General features: G+C 40.4%; 1 protein-coding gene across 2 annotated transcripts in view; it reads right to left on the reverse strand.

Annotated features, from left to right (window-relative positions):
• CDKAL1 (CDKAL1 threonylcarbamoyladenosine tRNA methylthiotransferase) overlaps positions 1–25,294 on the reverse strand; it is a 664,051-nt gene that overhangs the window by 63,120 nt on the left and 575,637 nt on the right. The window contains exon 14 of one of the 2 annotated variants that reach the window (XM_073331896.1): positions 5,029–6,548. The exons of the other annotated variant lie outside the window; for it this stretch is intronic. Within the exon in view, the coding sequence (XP_073187997.1) occupies positions 6,537–6,548 (12 nt within the window). The 3' untranslated portion in view covers positions 5,029–6,536. Of the gene's footprint in view, positions 1–5,028; positions 6,549–25,294 lie in introns of those variants that run through there. 2 annotated transcript variants of the gene reach the window in all.

The following is a 25,294-nucleotide window of genomic DNA, read 5'->3' on the forward strand; positions in this document are numbered from 1 at the left end:
GACTCAAAATGGATATAGCCTCTTGAGTGCAAGGAACAAAAATAATTTTTTTAAAAAAAGATTGTAGATCTTTTATTAGTGACTACAGATGTGATTGCTCAAATCTTGCTACTACAATAATTAGTTATTAGCCTCTCTGTTTTAATAATACACTCTGTTTATAAATGGTGTAATGTGTTAAAAAATAGCAGGACATCTAAGGATGTTTGTAAGAGAGTTTCTGTTTATTCAATGTCTGACACCTTAGTATCAGAAATAAATGTACTAGGCTGGTATCATATGAAAGACTATAATGTGTGAAAATATAAAGGTTAGGTGATATGACACACTTAGCAAAGCAAATTCAACAGCATAGCACAGCCATATATGGTCTTTAAACCATTTGGCATTCGTGAATATGGAGTATTTCATTTTATTTATGCTGTGGCCTAACACTTTTAAAGGAAAAATAATAGTCCCTTGAGCATTGCAGATCTTAATTAAATTGATTCAATCTGTTTAGCTCCATTGCTCCTTTCTTCCGCAGACTGAAAACCTGCCGTTCCCCCTTTTGACTCAAAAAAAAGTTCACAAAAAAACGAGAGCTTAAATAGTGTTGTGGGGATAGGTCTTTATCTAGACCACTGGACATTGTAGAGTCTAATATATATGACCACATTTCTGTACTTTGACACTGATGTGTATAAAGGAACCTTTTTACATTTTCTTAAAAAAACATTGACACCAATAATCAGTGTATTAATTATACTTAGCACATGTATAGCACTTTTCATCTCAAAGTCCTTTGCAAAGATGGGTAAAACATCATTACTGCATACCTGAAACATTTCAAATTACTGCCTTTTCTCATCTCTAAAGTTAACCTATATTTTTAGATATTACATAAGCTAAAAAAAACTTTGTTCCAAATTTACATCAAAAATGTGAATATCTATTTATCTATCTATATCAAACCACTAGAATGTTCCACAGATTTTAAGATCAGAAGGGAACATTATGATTATCTTGTCTGACCTCCTGCATAACACAGGCCATAACATTTCACCTAGGAATTCCTGCATCAGGCCCAAGCCATCATATGTCTCTTACAAAAGGCATGTCTACATGTACTTCGCTGCTGCAGTGCATCTGGTGAAGATGTTCTATGCTGACAGGAGAGAGCTCCCTGCCAACATAGTGCTGTCCACACCAGCACTTATGTCGGTGTAACTTATGTCACTTAGGGGGGTTGTTTATTCACTTCCCCTGAGCAATACAAGTCCTGCTGACATAAGCTGTAGGTAGACATAGGAATCTATGGAATCTCATCTTTATTTAAAAGGAATCTCATCTTTATTTAAAAACTTAGAGTGATGGAGAATCTGCCACATCCCTCAGTAAATTGTTTCAATGTTAATTACTCTCACTGTTAAACATTTGAATCTTCTTTCCGGTCTAAATTTGTCTAGCTTTCACTTCCAGTATTATTATCCCCATTTTATGCTGAGGCATGGGGTGGTGCAGGAGGAGGGAGAGAGGCACTGACATGCCCAAAGTTATACAATAAAGTTTATATCAGAACCAGGAATGGAACTTCTGTCTCCTGAATCCCAGACCAATCTCTTAACTACAAGACCACACTGCCTCTATCTTTTTTCCTTTAATCTGAAGCTGACAGAGAAAGATTAAACTGGATGCTCAAAGAATCCCAGAGATTCAACCAAACAGTGGCAAAGATTAGGGGAATCTATTCCCCATCCCAGTTCTTTACTTTCCTAATGCTGCTCCTCCTCTCCCCACCCAGAACGTAAGGGTCTCAGACACAATAGTGAGTGGTGTAGTATAAAAATCCACACAGACAGACAGAGATCTACACTTGCCTCATCCTGCACACTTTTTTAACATGTGAACATGCCCAGAAAGACTAATATACTAAAAGCCCATTTTGCCTCTGAAACAGCACATTTACTGAATCGCAATAAAACCAGTCCTCCTAAATGTGAGAACAGTGAACACAGATTACACATAACATTCAAAAATTAACAAATGTTGTATTAGATAAATAATAATAAAACTGCATTTCTTATTATCATCTATATTCCCATAGCACTCAGAGGCCTTAAGCGGACCAGACCCTCACTGTGCAAACATATTGTAAACAAAATTAAAGGGCACCTGCTGGGCCAGATTCTTATTTCACTACAACCTACATAAAAACCAAGTAACTCTTTGACCTCAGTGGAGTTACTGTAGTATTAAACAGGAACAATCTTGTTCATTCTTGCTAGCACTATATGTGTACAGAGGTTTGTGGAAACACTCGATTTTAATTAGAGGGACTGACCTATTTCCTTGGTTTTGCAAATTTTAGCCTTGTATTTGACCTGTGAACTCTGCTTTTACTGGATATCTGATTTCAAATTCTGGTTGCTGAGAGACAAACAAACAAGGCTGCTGAAATAACTTAGGCCTGAAAGATGCTTGAGTGAAAAAGTTATGGATAAAAGTTATCAGCTAGTAAGGAAGTTCACAAAATGTTTGGGAGATGGCACAGCTCATGTGCAAGTAGCAAGCCTAATGGAAATACCCACATTTAGAGCTGGGACTCCTCAATTCTAGCCATAGTGGGCACTGACTCACTATGTAATCTTAGGTTAGTCACTTAACATTTCTCTGCCTCTTTACTTGTCTCATAAGAGTATTGTGAAAATTAATGTTTATAAATTACTTTTAGAACCATGGAGAGAAAGAGCTTATTACCATGAGTGACCTTTCAATCCTGTAAGAAACAAAATTATTGTTTTAAACAAAAAAGCTACTTACAGTTGGAATGTAGTAAGAAATGTTTATTTTGTACTGACACTTATATTTCCATAAACAAATTCAGTAATAAATGCCTTCTTAGCATCATTTTAACTCCTCCTATTGAACAATTCCTAACCAAAACCAACTTAGCCCTGGTCTACCGGCAGGGGCGAGGGGGGTCGATGTAAGACGAGAATAGCGTAGCTGAAGTCGACGTACCTAGATCGACTTACTACGGCATCTTCAAGGCGGTGAGTCGACTGCCGCCGCTCCCCCGTCGACTCCGCTTGCGCCTCTCATGGCATTGGAGTTCCGGAGTCGATGGGAGAGCACCTGGGGATTGATTTATCGTGTCTAGACTAGACACAATAAATCGACCCCCGATATATCGATCGCTACCCGCCGATCCAGCGGGTAGTGTAGACCTACCCTTAGAGTCCAGATTTGTTAGTGAAGGACACACACTAGAAGTCAGAAATTAATTTTGCATCTATCAGCACCAAAAAGTAAATCAGCATTTTTGTCCACTGCACCGTAACACACATACTAGTATGCGAAAATAATCAACTATGATTTCTTTCCCCATTTAAATAAACAAGTAAATCGAATTTTAAAAACTATTGTTAATGCAATGTTAAGACTGAACTGAACTATCAAGCAGTTAAAATCGGAAATTTCAAAGTCAAAGTTATTCTTGCAACATTCACTCAGACAAGTTTTACTCATATAGAATTTTCTATTCCTGTTTTTCCTGTTAACTAATGGAAACCTCAATGCACGATACAATGTTCATGTATACACTAAAATAACAGACTGTACAACATGACTCAGTTAACACTGGTTGTGGGAGCTGCCTTAGATATTGGAGTTTTCTGATTTAGGGTTTCCTATTTCAACTTTAATATTGCATTAACAATATTTTTTAAAATTTCTGTATGTATATTACTTATATACAGTGTAATTGCATAAGTAATTTTACTGTCTTTTATGGGACTGATATCTCAACTATTCCACTATTTCCATAAAACCAGCTTAAACAAAGATCAAAGCGTTTCTTTATATGTACTTGTTTTCACTACCTGTAATGGTTTGAAACTGATTTCCATTCCTCATGCATTAGTTTCAGGTGGTTGAAAATAAATGATTAATTTCATTAAACCCTTTGGGAAGAAAATTAAATTAACTACAAATTCAGAACTTCATTCTTTTTCTAATGGCTAAAAAAAGGGGTATATTATAAATTTTCAGGAAGCTGACAAAAAGGAAAAAAAAAGCTTCCTGAATAAATTCTTGAGAGTTCTTTTCCTTCAAGATGATGTATTTTACACAGTAGGCATGCTGCACAAAGGAAGATGGATAACATACTCTGAAACCTAAGATTTTTGTGTAACAGCCGTGTTAGTCTGTATTTGCAAAAAGAAAAGGAGTACTAGTGGCACCTTAGAGACTAACCAATTTATTTGAGCATAAGCTTTTGTGAGCTACAGCTCACTTCATCGGATGCATACTGTGGAAAATACAGAAGACGTTTTTATACACACAAACCATGAAAAAACGGGTGATTATCACTACAAAAGGTTTTCTCTCCCCCCACCCCACTCTCCTGCTGGTAATAGCTTATGTAAAGTGATCACTCTCCTTACCATGTGTTTGATAATCAAGGTGGGCCATTTCCAGCACAAATCCAGGTTTTCTCCCCCCCCCAACAAACCCACCCTCCTGTTGGTAATAGCTTATCTAAAGTGATCACTCTCCTTACAATGTGTATGATAATCAAGGTGGGCCATTTCCAGCACAAATCCAGGGTTTAACAAGAACATCTGAGGAAAGGGGGAGGGGGGAGGAAAAAACAAGGGGAAATAGGTTACCTTGCATAATGACTTAGCCACTCCCAGTCTCTATTCAAGCCTAAGTTAATTGTATCCAATTTGCAAATGAATTCCAATTCAGCAGTCTCTCGCTGGAGTCTGGATTTGAAGTTTTTCTGTTCTAATATCGCAACTTTCATGTCTGTAATCACGTGACCAGAGAGACTGAAGTGTTCTCCGACTGGTTTATGAATGTTATAATTCTTGACATCTGATTTGTGTCCATTTATTCTTTTACGTAAAGACTGTCCAGTTTGACCAATGTACATGGCAGAGGGGCATTGCTGGCACATGATGGCATATATCACATTGGTGGATGTGCAGGTGAATGAGCCTCTGATAGTGTGGCTGATGTTATTAGGCCCTGTGATGGTGTCCCCTGAATAGATATGTGGGCACAGTTGGCAACGGGCTTTGTTGCAAGGATAGGTTCCTGGGTTAGTGGTTCTGTTGTGTGGTATGTGGTTGCTGGTGAGTATTCGCTTCAGGTTGGGGGGCTATCTGTAGGCAAGGACTGGCCTGTCTCCCAAGATTTGTGAGAGTGTTGGGTCATCCTTCAGGATAGGTTGTAGATCCTTGATAATGCGTTGGAGGGATTTTAGTTGGGGGCTGAAGGTGACGGCTAGTGGCGTTCTGTTATTTTCTTTGTTAGGCCTGTCCTGTAGTAGGTGACTTCTGGGAACTCTTCTGGCTCTGTCAATCTGTTTCTTCACTTCTGCAGGTGGGTATTGCAGTTGTAAGAATGCTTGATAGAGATCTTGTAGGTGTTTGTCTCTGTCTGAGAGGTTGGAGCAAATGCGGTTGTATAGCAGAGCTTGGCTGTAGACAATGGATCGTGTGGTGTGGTCAGGGTGAAAGCTGGAGGCATGTAGGTAGGAATAGCGGTCAGTAGGTTTCTGGTATAGGGTGGCATTTATGTGACCATCGTTTATTAGCACTGTAGTGTCCAGGAAGTGGATCTCTTGTGTGGACTGGACCAGACTGAGGTTGATGGTGGGATGGAAATTGTTGAAATCATGGTAGAATTCCTCAAGAGCTTCTTTTCCATGGGTCCAGATGATGAAGATGTCATCAATATAGCGCAAGTAGAGTAGGGGCATTAGGGGACGAGAGCTGAGGAAGCGTTGTTCTAAGTCAGCCATAAAAATGTTGGCATATTGTGGGGCCATGCGGGTACCCATAGCAGTGCCGCTGATTTGAAGGTATACATTGTCCCCAAATGTAAAATAGTTATGGGTAAGGACAAAGTCACAAAGTTCAGCTACCAGGTTAGCCGTGCCATTATCGGGGATAGTGTTCTTGACGGCTTGTAGTCCATCTTTGTGTGGAATGTTGGTGTAGAGGACTTCTACATTTATAGTGGCCAGGATGGTGTTATAAGGAAGATCACCGATGGATTGTCGTTTCCTCAGGAAGTCAGTGGTGTCTCGAAGGTAGCTGGGAGTGCTGGTAGCGTAGGGCCTGAGGAGGGAGTCTACATAGCCAGACAATCCTGCTGTCAGGGTGCCAATGCCTGAGATGATGGGGCGCCCATGATTTCCAGGTTTATGGATCTTGAGTAGTAGATAGAATATCCCAGGTCGGGATTCCAGGGGTGTGTCTGTGCGGATTTGATCTTGTGCTTTTTCAGGGAGTTTCTTGAGCAAATGCTGTAGTTTCTTTTGGTAACTCTCAGTGGGATCAGAGGGTAATGGCTTGTAGAAAGTGGTGTTGGAGAGCTGCCGAGCAGCCTCTTGTTCATATTCCGACCTATTCATGATGACAACAGCACCTCCTTTGTCAGCCTTTTTGATTATGATATCAGAGTTGTTTCTGAGGCTGTGGATGGCATTGTGTTCTGCATGGCTGAGGTTGTGGGGCAAGTGATGCTGCTTTTCCACAATTTCAGCCTGTGCACTTTACAAGAAGAGATGGAAAACACTTGTATTAAGGTCAGAAAACCCTGTCATTCATTAATTTTATACTTGACGGACCTAACATTCATGATTTTAATTTAGATTTTCTTAAGTTATCTCAAAAGAGCAGTATTATAACGAAAGGTTAATGAGCTTTATACCTAAAATAGGAAATTCTGCAGGGTGCATTGATTTGAGGAACTCTACGTCTGTAAATGCAACTGCTTTGGAATCCCACAAGAGCTCCACACATTAATGTAATGGTAATAAATCAGACATAAAAATGTGACATTTTAAAGTGATAGATTATCTCTGTATAAAAAACACCACCACATATTTCCCTGCTTTCTTGGAATTTCACTGACCACTTAAAGCTTTTAAAATGATGGTTTTCACACGCTGAGGACATTCTGCAGAAGGCAGAATGGACAATGTACACAGTTTATGATATGGACTGGAAACCTAAACATTTGGCTGTATCTCATGAAAGAAACACATGTTCAGCAGATTCATCTGATATATTCCCATAACTCTCAAATGATGGTTCTCTCAACTTACTCATGATTTCAGTCTACATTTAGTTCACTATTATGTCCTGCAAATGGAGAACTAAAATTAATCAGGATCTCATTTACCTTCTGAAGAGCACTCAAAAATCTATGATTTTAAACTAATTTATGCAAAGAGAAAAGCTCTTGTCTTTCATAAGTATACTTGCAAGCCATATAAATCTAAATGAAAGCTTTAAACCCTTAATGACCCCTCTTCCATCCAGTCTTAAATGGAATAATTAAGCAATACCTTCATGCAGCAATGATGTGTCCCCTGCTTGGTGAATAAACCTCAAAGCGTTTAATTGACCAGTAGAGCCGATTATTGCAAGAACAGTCATATGGAATAGAAGCCATCCGTATTTTGCTAGAAGTTATTTTTCCAGGTAATTAACAGTTTTTGGTAATTTAAAAAGAACTACTCACTATGAAGTGACAGACCATGGTGGGTTATAAAATCTGTAGGAGGATTCATTTGAGATGTTAATTTGGCTCTGGGAGTAATTGGACAGAAATGAGTTACCAGCTCAATTAAGATCTCAAACACAGTTCTTGCATTTTCATACAATTTGCCCAGAAATGGGGTCTCTCTCGTTGAGATGTCACTAATCTGGTATTCTCTTTTTATTTATAATTTGGTGCTAATATGGAGAAATTTGCCAGGTAAATTGGGTAGACAACATGATATCCATACAGTGGAAAACACAACAGACTATTTCAGATGCTCTTCCTGACTGAATAATATTGGTCTTAATTTACTTGAGATAGCTCTGGTAGTGTTGAGTGGTGGAATATGCTCTGATCCTATGTGAAAAGGCATCCTTTCACAGACATGTTTAAAACAACTAATGTGATAACTGCTATCGATTTGATTAAGCTTTCTCCAAATATCAAATTACACGTATTTGATGCTCGAAAAGCCTCCTTTTTACTTAAAGGGGATACCAGGTTCGCACTGCACAATGTGAAGCATACAACCACACTGGAAAAATTGCAAAAATCTTTCATATTGAGGAATGGCAGCTAATGTGGAGAAAGAATGAGGTGGTTGCTTATGAGTCCCTTATTTGTTTAAATGACAAATCGAAAACATTTATGGCACTTCATCACCATTTCTATGTCTTCTTCAGCCACAAGCATAAGCAGCAACACTCTCTAGTAACGATCTCTGGAATTTGAGTGGAATGAAGGAATCAACAGCAGCAGCATAGTTTTCCTCAATACTGTTGCATTTTCTCCAGTCTTCCTTCTCTTTTCCTTTTCTTAATTTTCCCTTTCTAGTCTCAGTATTTGGCATTTTCAGGACAACTGATTTTGTGACTTGTAGTCTTTTTCTTCATTTCAAGCTCTCCAAGGATTGGCCTGACCAGCCCTTTGGATTATATATGTCATGTGGTCATTACATATATCACAAGACAGAATACATGGTTCATGATGTATTTGCAAACCTTGGGTGAGCAGCAAAAAACACAAATGAAGGTGGAAAATGTCTTCAGCACTCAAACTATGCCAGCATCCCAGCATGCACACAACCTGTTACGCAGTTCAAAATAGTTAATTTTAAAAAATAAAGAAAAGAAGATTGGGCAATTAGGAAATGAAGAAATGAAGGCTTTGCAAAAACAGCTATAGATACATAGTCCATAACGAAATACCTGAAACATTTCAACTTGGAAAATTCAAAAGTGTAAAACAGCTAGTCGCAATGACACACTCCCTAGGATACTAAAGCACTAGCTTTCTACCTAATGATTCAATTTTTAAAACAAGTGTGATACAGCATGGCCAGTGGGCAGCAGGAGAGTGTTAGAAGGGAGCCTTATTCCTTGAAGAGGGAAGAAAGTTTGCTATAGATTAATTAAAGCACCTGAAGCCAATTAAAGCACCAGAAGCCAGTCACCTGATAAACACCCCCCCCCCCGCTTCAAACAGACAAGTGGAGGAGTTGAAGCAGAGTAGATCGATGCTGGAACAGAGAGCAGTTTGGAGGAGTTGAAGCAGAGTGGATTGGTGTTGGAGCAGAGAACAGTTGGAGGGAAGCAGAGGAGAGTTTGGAGAAGTGCTGCAGTGGGCTAAGAAGACCAAGACCCTAGGTAAAGGGACACCTGGTTTGTGCAGAGGGAGGGCAGGAAGCCCCACAAGCTGAAGGGCAGGAGAGGGAAGTAGCTCAGGGGAAGGAACCGCTAGTTCAAGTGGTTTACCGCTATCCCTAGGGCCCCTGGGCTGGGACCCGGAGTAGAGGGTGGGCCCGGGTCCCTCCCTCTCCACTAGGACACAAGTGGGGCAGTTAATACTCCAATTCAGAAATGGTGCCCTGAACCCCCTCCAAGAAGAGAAAGCGCAAGACCCATCATGGTAGTGCTAGCAATTTGCCACACAAAATTCTAAAGAACTGTGATCCTCTCAATTATTTTCTTGGAAGTCAAACTTCAATCTGAAATAAAATAACTGAAAATTTATTGAGAGATAATTGCGAAGATTATAATATTATGGAGGCATGAGCAATAAGCAGCATACATTTAGATGAATACACCTTGCAAGGCAAATCTGATCCTTTTTTTCTCCTTTTTTTTTTTTTTTTGGACAACTTTACAATATGAAGGGAAGGCGACAGATGTAATAACTATATTTTGGAAAAGCATTTGATGGATTGTCCCTGCTCAGTCTCAGACTTCTTGTGTGACTTTGGAGAAGTCACTTAGCCTCTCTGTGTCTCAATTCCGCATCTGTAAAATGGGCCTAGATTTGGGAGTCCAGATACTTACTTAAACCAAGAAACCAACAGAAATTGGCTTCACTCAATCTTGGCATTGGAAAAAGGAGAAAATGATGATGATTTGCAATAGTATACCACAAAATCTTATTCCATGATACTTTAAGTAGACTTGGACAAGAACACTTGCTTAAACTGAAAACTGGCTGAAGGGCTGTTAAGAAAGAAAAACGATGAACTACAATATTTTGAGCTGTATGGAGGTGTCAGTTGGGAAACTGCAGGTATCAGTGTTAAAACCAGTTTTATTCAACATTTTCACACACAATCTGAAAAAGGGTGTAAACAATATGTCAAAGAAATCTCCAGATTAATTAGGAGGAGATGCAAATACTAATGAGTAAATCAGTGTAACCTTTAAAGATTAGAAATATGAACAGAAAGTAATAAAAATATGATTCACTTCCTCAAAATGCCAGGCTGATCTATATAGAAAAAAAGAATCTGAAACACAGATGCTCCCTGGGAAATCTGTAAAGCAGCAATGCTGAAGAAACCTGGTGGGTGGACAGCAGATTAGCTGCGAATTTGCAAAGTGATATAGAAAAAAGACTAACCTGATTTGGGGCTGAATTTGCAGTGGCATCACATAAAAGAATGCCACACAGCCCTGGAACCTAAACATTCCTTCTGATGTTGAGGTGTGTGGCTAATAACAATATCTTACACTTAAACAGCACGCTCAGCTCGAAGGAGTATCCCAAAGCAAATTTCACTCTCTTAAAGATGGAAAAGAATTAATTAGAACGGAACAGGGAAGTACATCTAGGAGTAATTAAATAAGTGAAAATGTAGGCTGATATTAGGAGTAGCTCCTATAGAACGAGATATTTAGCTGTAGAATTGTCTCAAAGAAAATGAAGGGAGTCCCATTATTTGGGAGGTTTAAAACTAGGCTGGGCAAAACACTAGAAAACTTATTGCACGGAACAATCCTGCATTGTCAGTGAGATGCACTGGTCTCTTCCATCAATCTAAGATTTTTCTTTTTAATTTGGAATAGAATTATACCTTTAAAGTAAAAGAGGCCCGTTAGCTGTATATTTAAAAAAATAAATAACTTTTTAATGTACAATTAATTATGAATTAAAAAGCTCTGGAGGCTTCTGGAACCTGTAGGTCTGCAAGTGCCTGGTGCCATGTGATGCTGGCAGTCATGGTTCCCAGCTTTGGCTCACTGCAGCCCCTCTTTGCCCTTAGATTCTGTGTGGGAGCTACTTCCAGCAAAGAAAAAACGGATGTTTTTATAGAGCACCTTTGATTTCAGCCCGAAGGTTACAAATTGACTTAAAAGTCCCTTTAAAAAACAAAAGAAAAAACCCCCCAGTAATTCCACAAGCTTCTCTTCTCTCTCTGTAACCTTCAACTTTAGCCACAACCAGGGTAACTGAAAGGCAGAAATCTATCTACCTGTTTTATTTATAATCCACCTATCACACTGGTATCTAGATATTTATTATTTGTTTTGTTTTCAATATGTGTTTTTCAAGGCAAAGTAACTTTTTTTTCCTGGTGCTTGAGTCCTCAAAAGAGAAGTACCGGAATCCTACAATTAGCTGGGGTGGAAGATTTTTCAAAAAGGGATTTAATGAAAATTCCCATATTTTTAGATTTCCAATGATCAGAAATACCAGAAAGGCATCCCTGCTCCCCCCAAAATATGTTGGAACAGTGTTCCACAGAGTTCTGACATGACTCAAGTGATGATTCTTTCCCACTTTTAAGATTAGATTTGGGTAAAATATTCTTCAACCAACTTTCAATCTGTTGTTACATTTTAGTGTATATTGATCAGTGTGTGCCAGAGTGCCATTGGATATGTGTGGTATCTGGCATATTTATGTGAGTGCAAGAGATCAGGACTACAGCCTGGAACTCTCTGTCAAAGAGAGAGCTTGCCAAAGAACATTTACAAATATTCACACAAGACTAATTTTGAAGGTTTATTTTGTCTTCAAAAATCTACATCAAAAACAACAAAATGCACTGGGCAAATTTCTAACATGTGCTAACTATTATGTGAGCCACTGGTGTTCAGCACTTCTTAGGACTTGACCCATCTTGTTCATCATCACAATTTTTGTTGAGCAAAACAACCTAAAAATATATTAGGTCATTATGTTAAAATAATAAGCAATAAACTTTTGGGCTTCAATAAAAAGCTGAAGATATATGAGCACATGACAGCAAGTGAGAAGGAAGGTCTTTATCTTAGTATTTCTCCTATTCTCATTTAATCAGTGCTTTGACATAAATAGGCTAGGCAGGTCCTAAGTTTGCCCTCTCCATGCAGCTCCATAGTCAGAGCTGCTTTGTATTCTATGCTATATTACGAATATACTACTGGGGCCCAGAACTATTTAAGATGTAGATTAACCAAACTGTTCCCACTTTTAAACCATATATGCATTCACTTTGTTATCCTACACAAATACTGGGATGTAGGAAAATAAATATTAAAAAGTGGAAAGAAAAAAATTGCTCTGACGGGGCCCTCTGCTGAAGGCTGTGGGGTCCTACCACACTCCACCCCAAGAAAGGAGCAGTGAAGGTGGGTCCCTCCAGGCCTGCATAGAAAGGCTGCATGGAATCAGCCAATCAGAGCACAGCAGGCTCAGTTAAAAGGAGCTGGTGGGTCTCAGCAGGTCAGTTGCTGGCTGAGACCAGAAGGGTGAGGAAGACTGTGAAACTCTCAAGGCAAGGAACCCTGGGAGAGACCCTGCTCAAGTAGGGAAGAGAGAAAACTTCAGCCGTAAGGTTACGGTGAAGCAAAGGGGGCTTCCTGGAAGTGGCCCAGGGAACAGCACTAGTAATTACTAAAGGAAACAGCACATGACTGCTATTTGTAGGGTCACCATGGGTGGGCCCGGATCCCACTACTGGAAGAGTGGTCAAAGCCCCAAGAACAAGTGTTGTTTAGAAACCCAAGAAAGGGGCTAGAATTTAAAGGGCTCAAGGACAGGGCTGAAGACCCAAGAGATGGCCAACCATTTATTCAACTTTGTTAGATGGCCCCCCCAGAAGGGGACTGAATGTGTGAGGTGACCTGGCTGGAGTGCTGGGACAGTGAGAACCGCTGAGGACAAAGTCTCTCCAGGGAGGACACCCTGGAGGCACTGCTCTATAACAGGGTAGGGATGGACTTAAAGCTAGCCCAGAAGAGGCTGAGAATTGAGCCAAGAGACACGGCTGCAGACTCCAACAAAGGCAGAGCGGTAGTCCTTGTAGGACCTGTGTTAACTCGGAAGGGGTTCATCCATTTTAGAATCTGTGTGACTTAGCCAGAGGGCTGAGCCACTGAAGACCCACCTGACGACGTTAACAGCCAACAGGGGGTATCGGGAGCAGAAAGTGAGTGGTCACACTTGAAAATACAGGTCACACTTGAAAATACAATGAAAAATGTCATGAGCCACCTCCAGTAAGAAGTCGCCTGTCTTAAGTCACAGACTTAAAGTGCTCCACAATGTACAATTTTGGTTCTACTTTAGGGGTCCCTTGAGCAGTCACTAAAGACACATTTGGCTATGTTTGTGCTTCCCATCTTAACATTCAGGAGTTGATTACTGGCCCAGATTATAAATAAATACTGTCCCTTCCATATACTGCATTTTCCATTCAGAAGATCCCAAAGCACCTAGCAAATATTGAGACTCTCAACACCTCTGTGAGGAAATTGCTATTATTCCCATTTTATTGGTGGAAAAACTGAGGTATGCCTAAAATTACAGAGGAAGTTTGCAGAAGATCCATGAATACAACCCAAATCAGCTGGCTCCCACTCATGTGCCTTAATCACAGGGACTCCTTCCACCACTTTATCAGAGGAGATATGTCACATACTGAACATATGGAACTGTAATGGCAATTTGCCATCCTTAAATAATGGCTTACTGCTGGGCCATAAGACTCAAATCAGTGTCACATGGAAACTCCTGAAAAATAAAGAAAATCTTTCCTGAGCATCTTGTAACACCAATCCTTTTAGTCTATCCAATCCCACACAAATCCAGCCCCTGTACTACAACAGTGAAAACTACCCCAGTACCTAATTGAAGCTGTAGTAAATGTTCTACCTTTAACAACAGCCTTTTGTGAGTAAATCCTGGATTGTACAAACCATAATTTAGAAAACTGGGAGTGGTAGGTGACAGAAAAAGACATCACCCAATGTTGCACATCTCTCTCTCTATTTTGTTTTTGAGTGACCAGGCCTGCAGCCAACATATAACTTTAAAGGTCAATTATAAAGGTTAATTTGAATGCCAACTGCAGCATCCTTTTCTCCAGCCTTGACAAACGCAATCATGCCCACTTCATAACCCCTCAGAATGCTGCTGCAAAGATAATTTTCTAGCTTAACTTTTCCACCATATCATCACTCTCTTTGCATCCTTCCACATAAGATACTTGTCTTCACTTTCCAGGCCCTTCATGCCCTATCTCCAGCTTACATATAATCTCTCATCAGTATTGAGAAGTTAACTCCAGTCTCTGATCGGCCCAGGATACCAGCTTCCATCACCCACTTGTAAAATTCTCAAACACGCATCTTCATGCCTCTCCCATGCTGCTCCTCACATTTGGGAAAAGCTCCCCCTAAACATCTTCCAAGTCACTTCATTGTTCTCCTTCAAATCCCTCCTTAAAACTCTCCTGTGCAGTGTTGCATCAAAAAACCATGACAACAGCTAGGCTGCTGGTGTGCTGAGATCACGGCGTATCATGATGACCTATGCTGTCTTATTTCCTTGTACACTCCATCTGTCTGTATCTGCCTGTTGTCTCTTGTCTTATACTTAGAAGGTCTTTAGTGCAGGGACCATTTTTTTGTTCTATGTTTGAACTGTGACTAACACAACAGGCTCCCGGTTCATGATTGGGGCTTCTAGGTGCTATGATAATACAAATATTAACAACAACTAAGGTTCCTCCAACTTGTGGCTGACACAGAGGGATCAATGTTATCTTCAATCTTTCCAAAATATGCCTCACCTCTAACCCCCAAAATCTGACTAGATTTGAATAGCCAGGGCTTTCTCTTTTCCATGTAATAGCTTTTTGGTGGCTTGTCTGATCCCTTTTTCCTCACTAGAATCCAACAGCAGATGGTATCAAAATTCTGCAATCCCTGAGGCTCAGAGATGGACAGACCCCACCCCCCACATCATCCTCCAAAAGTGTTAAAACATTTGAAGGCTATAATCCCCTTAAACTCAATCCCTGAAAACATCTGAAACCAACAGAAATTTGGTTCTCAGTAAACAGTGTCAAATTTTTTTTGATGTTTAGAATGGTAGAGTAAGCGTTTTCAATGTGCGTGTGTGTGGGGGGGGAGAGAGTGTGAGTGTGTTCCCCAGCAGGCAAAGATGTACAGTCATCCTGACAACAACTTGATTTGTCAGGGTCTGCAAGATTATTGGATTTGTCCCAGGTTAGATTGCTGGAAATTAATTACTACTAATGGTTTACATATAGGGCATGTGGCTCTCCAGGATAATGCGATATCCTGGATTATTATGTTCAGGCTGTATGTACATACATTCATTGTTCTTTGTTGTTCTAAATCATCTTTTAGTTGACAAGAAACTGACATGTTGGCATCAGCCATGTATTATGATTTGACAAGGTTTCTCTCCTCTACCCTCAAACTTTCTTCTATGCAATCTTAAATGCAATCTTAAAATCAGTCTGAGCCAGATGCTATTTATCATGCAACCTTTCGGCAAAGTGTTTAGTTATAACTAACACACTGCAAGGCTTTCTCTAATCACCAGGTCACAATTCAATAAAAAACACTTAATATCTGTTTTGATCGCAATGTAACAAGCCAAAAGCATGACTGCAGGGACTTGAAGTAGTCTATTAAATTAGAGCCATTTAGAGTATGAAGCAAAAAATATACAATTAACAGTACTTCAAGAAAACATCATCATAAATTAATCTATGCAAGCAGTGCTTGTCTGACTTATTAAAAGCTTCACGTTAGGCAGGATAGACACTTGCATTCATGTGCTTGATTAGTCAAAAAGGCATTTCAGGAATTGCTTTCAATTCAAAGGCCTTTTTTTTCTTAGCCCTACATTTAGTGTTTTTTCTCTAAAAGTTGCTTTTACTATAGAATGACAATAGTTATGAGCCATTTGAGATTTAAAATGTGAAAATCAAATCATCAAGCCTTAATAAAAGTCTAAAATGCTTTTGTGTGTTACATTATGTCTGCTTAATTACTGTAGGCACATAAAGAAAGCAATGTAAGATTAGCATTTTTAAGCTAGATATACACAAGTTTGTTTGTTTGTTTGTTTGTTTGAAGATCGTCTTCTCTCCAGCGTAAATATAAGATATTCATAATATCTATGTATATACACACACACACACAGATACACACAGGCTTAATTTAAAATTCTATCCAAACATATCCAGTCAGCATCTCGTTAGGCTTTTCTTTGTCTTCCAAAAGTGTCATACGCAGAATGATGAAGATTTTTCCACTGCAGATTGCTGAAGAAAACATATTTAAATTTAAAATGTGAGTTTGTTCATGCACAGACATGTAACATGGCTTTCCATTCTTGTGGAAAGGTCATGATTGTTGGTGAAAACACAACTTCTGTGTTTCCATTTCTATTTAGAAAAAGACCAGTATTGATGAGTAAAGGTAGCAATGCTGCATCTTGCTCCTCACACAAGGACTATACATTACTTAAATCTCATACTGGCACTTTATATAGGGTTGCCAACTTTTTAATCGCACAAAACCGAACACCCTAGCCCTGCCCCTTCCCTGAGGCCCTGCCCCCTGCTCACTACAAGGAGGGGATGAGGGCTCTGGGTTGGGGCCAGGGATGAGGGGTTTGGGGTGGAGGAGGGGACTCCAGGCTGAGGGGTGGGGCAGAGAGGTTCAGGGTGTGGGAGGGACTCAGGCCTGGGGCAGCGGGTTGGGGCGTGGACTTACCTCCAGCAGTTCCCGGTTAGCAGAGCAGCGGGGGGGCTAAGGCAGGCTTCCTGCCTGTCCTGACTCCATGCTGCAGTCCAGAAGTGGCCAGCAGGTCTGGCTCCTAGGTGGAGGTGCAGCAGGCAGCTCTGTGCACTGTCTGCCTCTCATCTGCAGGCACCGCCCCCGCAGGTCCCATTGGCCGCAGTCCCCAGCCAATGAGAGTGCAGAGTCGGTGCTCAGGGCAGGGGCAGCGCATGGAACCCCGTGGCTCCGCAAGGGGCTAGCCTGCCGTAGCTCCACCGACTGGACTTTTAACGGCCTGGTCGGCGGTACTGACTGGAGACTCCAGGATCCCTTTTCGACCGGGTGTTCCAATCGAAAACCGGACACCTGGTCACCCTACCTTTACATAACGTGAATTTCACCCATTGCTCTTATATGGCTCTATGCTTGCATGTCTTCGTCCTTTCAATGTGCCTTGCTTTGGCTCTCAATTACAAAATAGGCTTCCTTGCCATTTCTTCACCAGCAGCAGGCAAGACAATCTTACTGCCTGTTAATCCAGAAATATTATGTGTTCATTTGAAATACTGAAGTTCCCAAAAGCTAATTACTTAATTGATGGAGAATGGCTAGAGTAATCTTGCTTTTAAAATTGAGCAGAGAAGGTAAATCTAGCCAAAGGCTCTGTGTTGCATTAGAGACAGACACCAGAATCTTGTACATTAATCAGAACATTGATTTTTAGATATTAATAATTGAAATTCACAGGATAATCGGTGCTATAATAGGTATTTACTCTATGTAGCAATATTTGATAACCAACAAATGTTGTTAAGAGAGGAAGATAAGATACCCCCTAATGACTGTAGAAATTAAAAGCAAAAATGAATGAGTCATATTTAATTTTGGAGCCAAAATATTCATTATTATGAAATGCAATCTCATTCTATGATCTCATATCCAAGCCTTGAACTTTTTGGAGCACAAAATTAATACACCCCAGCTGTATAAAATGTGAAATATTTATTGCAAATATTGCCCATACTACCTGCCACACTGTAGTTCCACTCTGTTTCATAAATGAAAGGACTGTCACATTGCAGTAAAGGGCATAGAGACAGAACTGTTTAGAGATACCACTCTACCTCTCAGAAATAGTCCATTTAACAACCTTAATGAGCACTGCATGCCTTTTCATGACTAAACCAAGACTGACCAGGAAACTAAACATGGTTATATGACAAAACCCATCCAAATATCTATGGATATTTAGGGACAAATTTAATGAGGCTCTGAAGGTCTTCAGTTTTATTTTTACCCCAAAGCAATGTCTCTTGGTGCATGTATTATCAAACACACATATAGTTCCTTCAAAATGTAGTTCTCTCTTATTCATCTACAACTAAGTCCATATCAGTCTGACAAAGATGGCAACATATCCGAAAAACTTCTGAGTTTGGTAATTCTGCCTATATCTGTAGAACCAAGGCAATTTGATACTCTGAAGAGCTACAGACTATTGAAAAGAGGAATTTAAATAGGACCTCAGTTAAGTGAGGACAATCAGAAATTCATCAGCTTAAAGTATCTTCACAACCCAAACCAGATGCACGTGGTGTGAAAATGATATTAGAATGAATATGAAGGGGTTATAATTTTTATGTCTTGACACCTTACTATAACACAGGGCTATTTAATGAGAGAGAGATGCATATAGGTAGAGACTTGGTTTATAACTACAAGGCATGTGTACACAAAATATTTTTATTTAGGTTAGAAACTTTACAAAAAGAGATGTCAGGGTAAGCTGTGACTTAAATAAAAATATGTTTTTATTTACAGGATAAAATAAAAATGCACCAGCTCATAAACAGAGAAAAGGAAGTTACTCACCTGTGATGATTATTCTGCTGGGTCTCAGCTTCAAGCAAAAGACAAGGCAACTGGAAAGAGTGCCTAGGATTGTCCTAAAGCTGAGACCCAGCAGTGAGAATCCTATGCAGGTGGTATCTTGAGAGAAATACATTTGATTTATCTTTCAATTCCTTTTCAGTTTTAAAGATTTGTCCCTTAAAAAATACAAAAAGGAGGAACAGGAGAATAAAATAAAATTCATGCCCAAATACGTATTTTGTTCCTTAATTTTACATTCAATTTTTTCCAAAAGGTTCTCTACAGCAGTGGTTCTCAAAGTCAGTCCGCCACTTGTGCAGGGAAAGCCGCTGGTGGGCTGGACCCGTTTGTTTACCTGCCACGTCCGCAGGTTCGACCGATTGCGGCTCCCACTGGCTGCAGTTCGCCGCTCCAGGCCAATGGGGGCTGCAGGAAGGGCGGCCAGCACGTCCCGTGGCCCGTGCTGCTTCCCGCAGCCCCCATTGGCCTAGAGTGGCGAACCGCGGCCAGTGGGAGCCGCGATCGGCTAAACCTGCGGACGCGGCAGGTAAACAAACCGGCTCGACCCGTCAGGGGCTTTCCCTGAACAAGCGGTGGACCGGCTTTGAGAACCACTGCTCTACAGCATTCCTAACAGTTGAGGAAAGTTTATATTATCTAAATAAAATCACTGTGCACAAACATATGTATTGCACTGTTACCGATAGGCACATTTTAATATTTTTAGGATAATCTTAATTTTGTTCACATGCAACTGAACTTATTTTGGAACATTTTAGTAAAACGGGAAAAACATGCATTAAAACTAATTCATTCCAATGGGAAATCAAATGGTTTAAGATCCAAAAGAAGTGAACAAAAGAATGGGGAGCAAAATCCTGTTTCTAACAGAGCATCTCTGCAGTGCAGTAGCAGAAGTTACCAATGCCTGCAAGTTGTCTGGTTTGCTGCCTTAATCGCGACTGTTTGACGTTTCTCCTCTGTGTAATGCAGAGGTAGCATATCAGATCCCTGCAGATGCTGCAAGCTGAAGGCAACGGAAAGCAAAGCTTTGACATTCTGTCATGGAGATGACAGGACAAAATGGCCTGCAATAAACAACAGTTTGAGCAGGGTAATTTGATGCATTGAGTTCTTAAGCTTCTCCAGATGCTGAACTCAGCTTGGAATTTGAGATAAGGGGAGAGCATTTATTTCACTGATCAGAGTGTGGTCCTGTGAAACCAAGAAAAAGGAACCTCTCTGTGCACACAGAAAAAATAATCCACCTGCTCCATAAAATGTGCTTTTCTACACCTTCCTAATCAGCAGCTCTAATGGCAATTCATGTAATAGTAAGATATCCTGAAGATTGAAATCAATGGTTCTAATCAGTTTCTACTCATGTATTGTTATGTGACTGGCCTGATAATGAAAAAATAAAATGATCTACAAATGTACTAAATGTACTTGTAACCATGTTTCTTCCTTTTACTTTCCTCTGAAGGTGAGATTATCAAAAGTGGCCTCTTAGACTGTGTGCATTTTTGAACTTTTGCAAAACCTTACATTAGTGTGTGTCAATGTGGTAGTCAGGCATCTGTCTACACAGTCATAATATCATAAACATAATTTTAAAGGGCTAATTGAGGCTGCTTTGAAAATTTGCTCCTTTAAGTAAAAAGAGAAGTACAATATACAGTTTATTGGCGTGAAGAGAGAACTCAAGGATTATCCAAGAGCTTTTCCAGTTTGCTTTCCAGAGGTAAATAACATGCTTACATTGTGTGTAAAGTATTTCCTTTCTAAAAGGCTATTTTATGATACTACAATATACTACTCCCTGTGATGGAAGCCACTGATCCCAGTGCCATGAGCACATTTTCTGGGTCCAATGAGAGGGTGAGTTGGAAGTCTCTGACTTATCCCTTGTGCTCTCCAGTGTACACTGTGTTGGCTGCTTTCAGGGATGAACCCTGGTAGCCTGGGATTTCTGTAGCCCTGGAAGCTTTTCCTAAGCTCTTGCTGTTACCCGTGTGGACTGGTCAGGACTCTCTGGTCTTGTGCATGGATGGAACAGCCCTGACTTACTCCCTACACTTTGCTAGCTGGTGTTGACTGTATCTTTCCCTGGTGATTGGTATCATAAAAGATGTTCTTTCCCTTTGTCAGTAATCTAGCACCAACAGTACCATATTCATCTTCTACAGCAACTTACATTCTAAAGAATCTCTAAGCACATTACAAGAAACTGAAATACAAACTGTGCACAAAGACAATTTTATTCTTCTCTTAAATACAGCTGCCTCTTGAATGAAATGTGTCAGATGTTCAACGTACATAGCCACGCTACAGAGAAGTTTAGGAGAGGAAGTGGAGCATACCACATCCAGTTTAAATTGACTTTAAGTAGGAAAAATGTAATTACCTAAATTTCAGTTTGGCCAGAATACCATAGCTAAGATCACTCATTCTCTTCGAGAGTATAACGCAGTCATGAACAATCACAAGCGGTCAGGACCGCTATTTTAGTTTTCACCCAAAACACAGCGCCACAATGATCTCTAACACCATGCTCTTGTTAGGTACTAGCTCAGGATTGACACAAAAGAAATAGTGTCGCCCGTGGTAGTAACACCCTGGTACTCATGAGAGACCCACCATCCAAATCCATCCAAGCCCAACCCGATGTACACTGTGAGAACTGGTGGAATCAAAACACAAACTGGTATGTGGCTGCAGGCTGGACAGAATCCATATTTTTCATGCTGTGCAGCATGATGGCAATAAAGCAAATATTAAACTATATAACTGACATTAGGGCAGTGTCATCAGAAATCCATCCACAATCTGTATTTCCAGATGTGTTAACAGTGAGTTAACATTGACAGGGAGATAGCACGCCGAGCAGTGTACTATTTGACAATACATTTTACACCTCATTTGTCAGAAAAATCTTGAGATTTCATCTACACAGGAGGAATAATTTTCTGGATACATTTCTTTCATCACCTCAGTGTAAAATTCCATGGCTGGAAAAACTACTCATAGGAAGAACATTCTAGCCAAGGCAATGTCCCATTAATACAAATTATCCAATGAGAGAGCAGATTACCTTACACTATCAGACATCTTTCCCCATTGACTTCTAGTAGATAGGAGATCTTAGTGTCCTTTTGCAGAACTATCACAGTTTTTATAGGTCTGCCCTGCTGTCTTTTGAAACATTAAAAATACCTCTCAAAGTTACTTCCAGCCAAATACACTGATGAAGTTGCCATGTTATGACTGAAACAATACAATAAGATTTTGTCTCAAGAGGTGATATTCCACTTTCATGGTCCAATGGAAATCTGCAAGATTTAGGTTAGTGCTGTCAGCCTCTGTCTGACAAACACTAAAAAAAGATTTTTGAAGATGCACAGACCATTCCCAGGTGCCAAATGCTTGCTGAATGCCGTATTTTTGTATGAAAAATTAGAAGGATGTACATCAGAGTAAGGAAATATCTCTATCTTCCACCCCTCCTTACAAAATAGCAACATAAAAACAACATATCTAAGAGTAAAGTGAGAGAGAGAGAGAGAGAGAAAGAGATGGAAAAGCCCAGTTAGACCATCTACCATGTCTCCCTACTGTGGTCCAAAGGATCACTCAGGGAGTTAGCTGACAGTTGCACAAAAAATAATTTATTTTTGCCTAAACTAGGAAATTAGACCAAAAAGTCTCCCAGCCAACCAATAAAAAAAATGTTATTACGGTTGCAAAGTCAAACACTCAAAAGTGAGGAAATGGCAAAATTGTTGTGCACAGTGACTCACTGTACATTTGCCTTTAAATCTCCGTTGCATTTGTAAAGTGGGGACAATACTACCCATCTCCTGGAGCGGTTGTGAGGCTTGGTAATGTCTATACAGTATCTCTGAACATATAAAGTGCTAAAAAATCCTATAAAAAATCAGGCCCTAGACGTCTCAGTGGAGTACCCATTCACTAGGGTATGCGTACATTTCAATCTGGGGATGTGATTCATATTCGTGTTTGCGTTAACTCACTAGAAACAGAATGTAGCTGCAGAAGAGCTAGCTGTTGGAGATAGAAGCCGCCCCAAATATTTACCCATCTGAGTCCCTACTTGGGACAGTTAGCCCATCTAGCTGCTTGCACCACTGTGGCTACATTCTATTTTTAGCACACTAGCTTGATCAAAGCTAGTGCGAGTATGTCTCCTCAGGCTCGAAATCACACCACCCAGCTTAAAGCGTAGACATACCCTGAGCCAACCAAAATCAATCAACACATACAAATTTTGGCCTTAATCTCTCAGTGCCTCAGAACCCTATATCTAAAATCAGAATATTACTACTTTCCTATCTCACAGGGGAATAGTGAAGATAAATTCCTGTTTGTAAGGTACTCAAATATTATGGAGCTAAGCAATATGGAAAAACCTATCATGAAATTAGTAATTCTGTACTCAGTACAGGATTTGGATGGTGTTTAATAAAATTAGGTATGGGGCCATATATTGAATGATGAGGACAAAAAGAAACATAGAACAGCTGCCTCATTCAGTGCTCATCCTGTACACTGAAGGCATAGTATGAGATGATGTACTTAAACACTGTATCAAATGCATATGTACAAGTAAGCAGAATTAAACTTATACAGGGAACCATAAATCTGGCATTTTCTAATTTTGGAGTGCTTGACTTTGCAACCCTAAAAACACTCTTTCAATCTAAGTTTACTCTCAGTAATAACATACATACAGCAGGGGGTCGCACACTTTTTTTCTTGCATAGGCTGGGCTCATTGTCAACCAAGTGCTCCTTGCATCCCTCCATTCCCTCTCTACAAGATCCCTGTGTGCCACCCTCCCATTCCTCTATTTCAGGGACTTGCTGAAACCCCCAACCCTCCCTAATGCCAGGGCCTCTATGCATGCCCACTAACCCCTCCCCTTCGCATAGGAGGGTCCCCCCTCTCTCCTCCCATGCCAGGGGCTCTGTGGGCTCCCCACTCCAACCGTCCCCCCACATGCCAAGGGCCCTTGGTGACCCCATTCCCCACTTTTTCCCCATGTCACCTTTCCCCTGTCTGTTGCACATGAAGGTCTCTACTCTCCCTGCTGCCATGGTTTCTGTATGCCACCATATTTTCCCCTGCCAGCGGCTTTGCGCCCCCCATGCCAAGATCTCATATCCCCCCCCATGGTTTCCATGTGCCCCTAATGCTCTCTTTCCCCCCATGCCAAGGGCTCTGTGTGCTGCCCATTCCAGGGGCTCTTTATGCACCCCCATTTCTCGCCCTGCCAGGAATTCTGTATGCGCACCCCCTCCCCCCAATTCTTCTTCCTTCAGGGTGTCATCATTTTTAACCATAGTGGGAGGATGGGCAGAACTAAAGTGAGGGATGTTGTTATGTTGGAACGTGCTAATGGCTTCCAATCAACACGTTCTTTCATCTAGAGACAGTTACAGAGTGGGTTGAAACTGCTTACTCGGCTAACAAGGTACAAGGCGCTCTGTGTGTCCCCACTGCCAATTTTCATCAACATCAATAGGGGTCTGTCCATTGGTGCCTAGAACATTCCTTGAAATTTTGGAAGCGATCAGATGCAGCATTTCAAAGTTATCACATTACTACCAAACAGAGAAATGCCATCAAGTTGAGTATAAAGCCTCACAAACTCAGCCAATTATAAAGCCTCACAAACTCAGCCAATCAACATACTACATCAATCCTGTGTGAACCTCACTTTAGCTACTTTTTTGTCTTTCACTAGATTTGTAACTACTGCCATTGTAATTACTTGTTGCTCTCCTTGGATTAATCTGTCAGTTTTACATAAATCTATCCTCCAAAGATTATGAAGCTTTTTCCACACCCAAGGAGATATTAGCCATGCTGGTCCCTGATGTGCCTCACTACTGACCTAGATAAGAATGAAAAAAAAAACCTTGCTAAGAGGTTTACACTGTTGTTTGATCTCTCTGAATAGATCTGGAGTGTCTGTGTCTCCATGGCAAATATGGATTGTGAGGAATTGCATTTCATATTGCACTAGGAAGGAGTTTTCTCCCCATTTTGTACAATGCCTAGCTAGTACAGCCACATGATAAGAAGGGGAGAGTTAATTTACCAGTACAAAGTTTAAAATATCCTCCAACAGCTCCCTGGGAGATCTGCTGTTAGCCATCATAATACAAACAATTTTTGTCTGTCTTTGCCAGGCAGCAACAAATCTCTTAATCACCTGCTGGATCTTGTATCTTTTACCTGAAATATCATATTCAACAATGTTATAAAAAAGCAGAGGAGAAAACTGTTAAGCAGTAATGGTGATTTGGGAAGCTAGGTGATACATTAACAGTAACTGATAAAAAGATAAAAGTAGTTATATTGTAAGCTATTTTAGGATTACATATTGAGACTGATTTATCGTGGGAATTTCATATTAGCACTTCTCTCTGTTGCTAGCATGAACCTCTGCAGTTCTGTATTATCAACTCCTGCCCCCATGCCACAGAGCTTTTGGAAAGGAAAAGGGTTTCCAGCAAGCCTTGTCATGTTGATGCTTAAAAGGCTACTATGGGCCAGCGTGT

This window comes from Lepidochelys kempii, chromosome 2 (genome assembly GCF_965140265.1).
Source record: "Lepidochelys kempii isolate rLepKem1 chromosome 2, rLepKem1.hap2, whole genome shotgun sequence".
Lineage (NCBI taxonomy): Eukaryota > Metazoa > Chordata > Testudines > Cheloniidae > Lepidochelys > Lepidochelys kempii.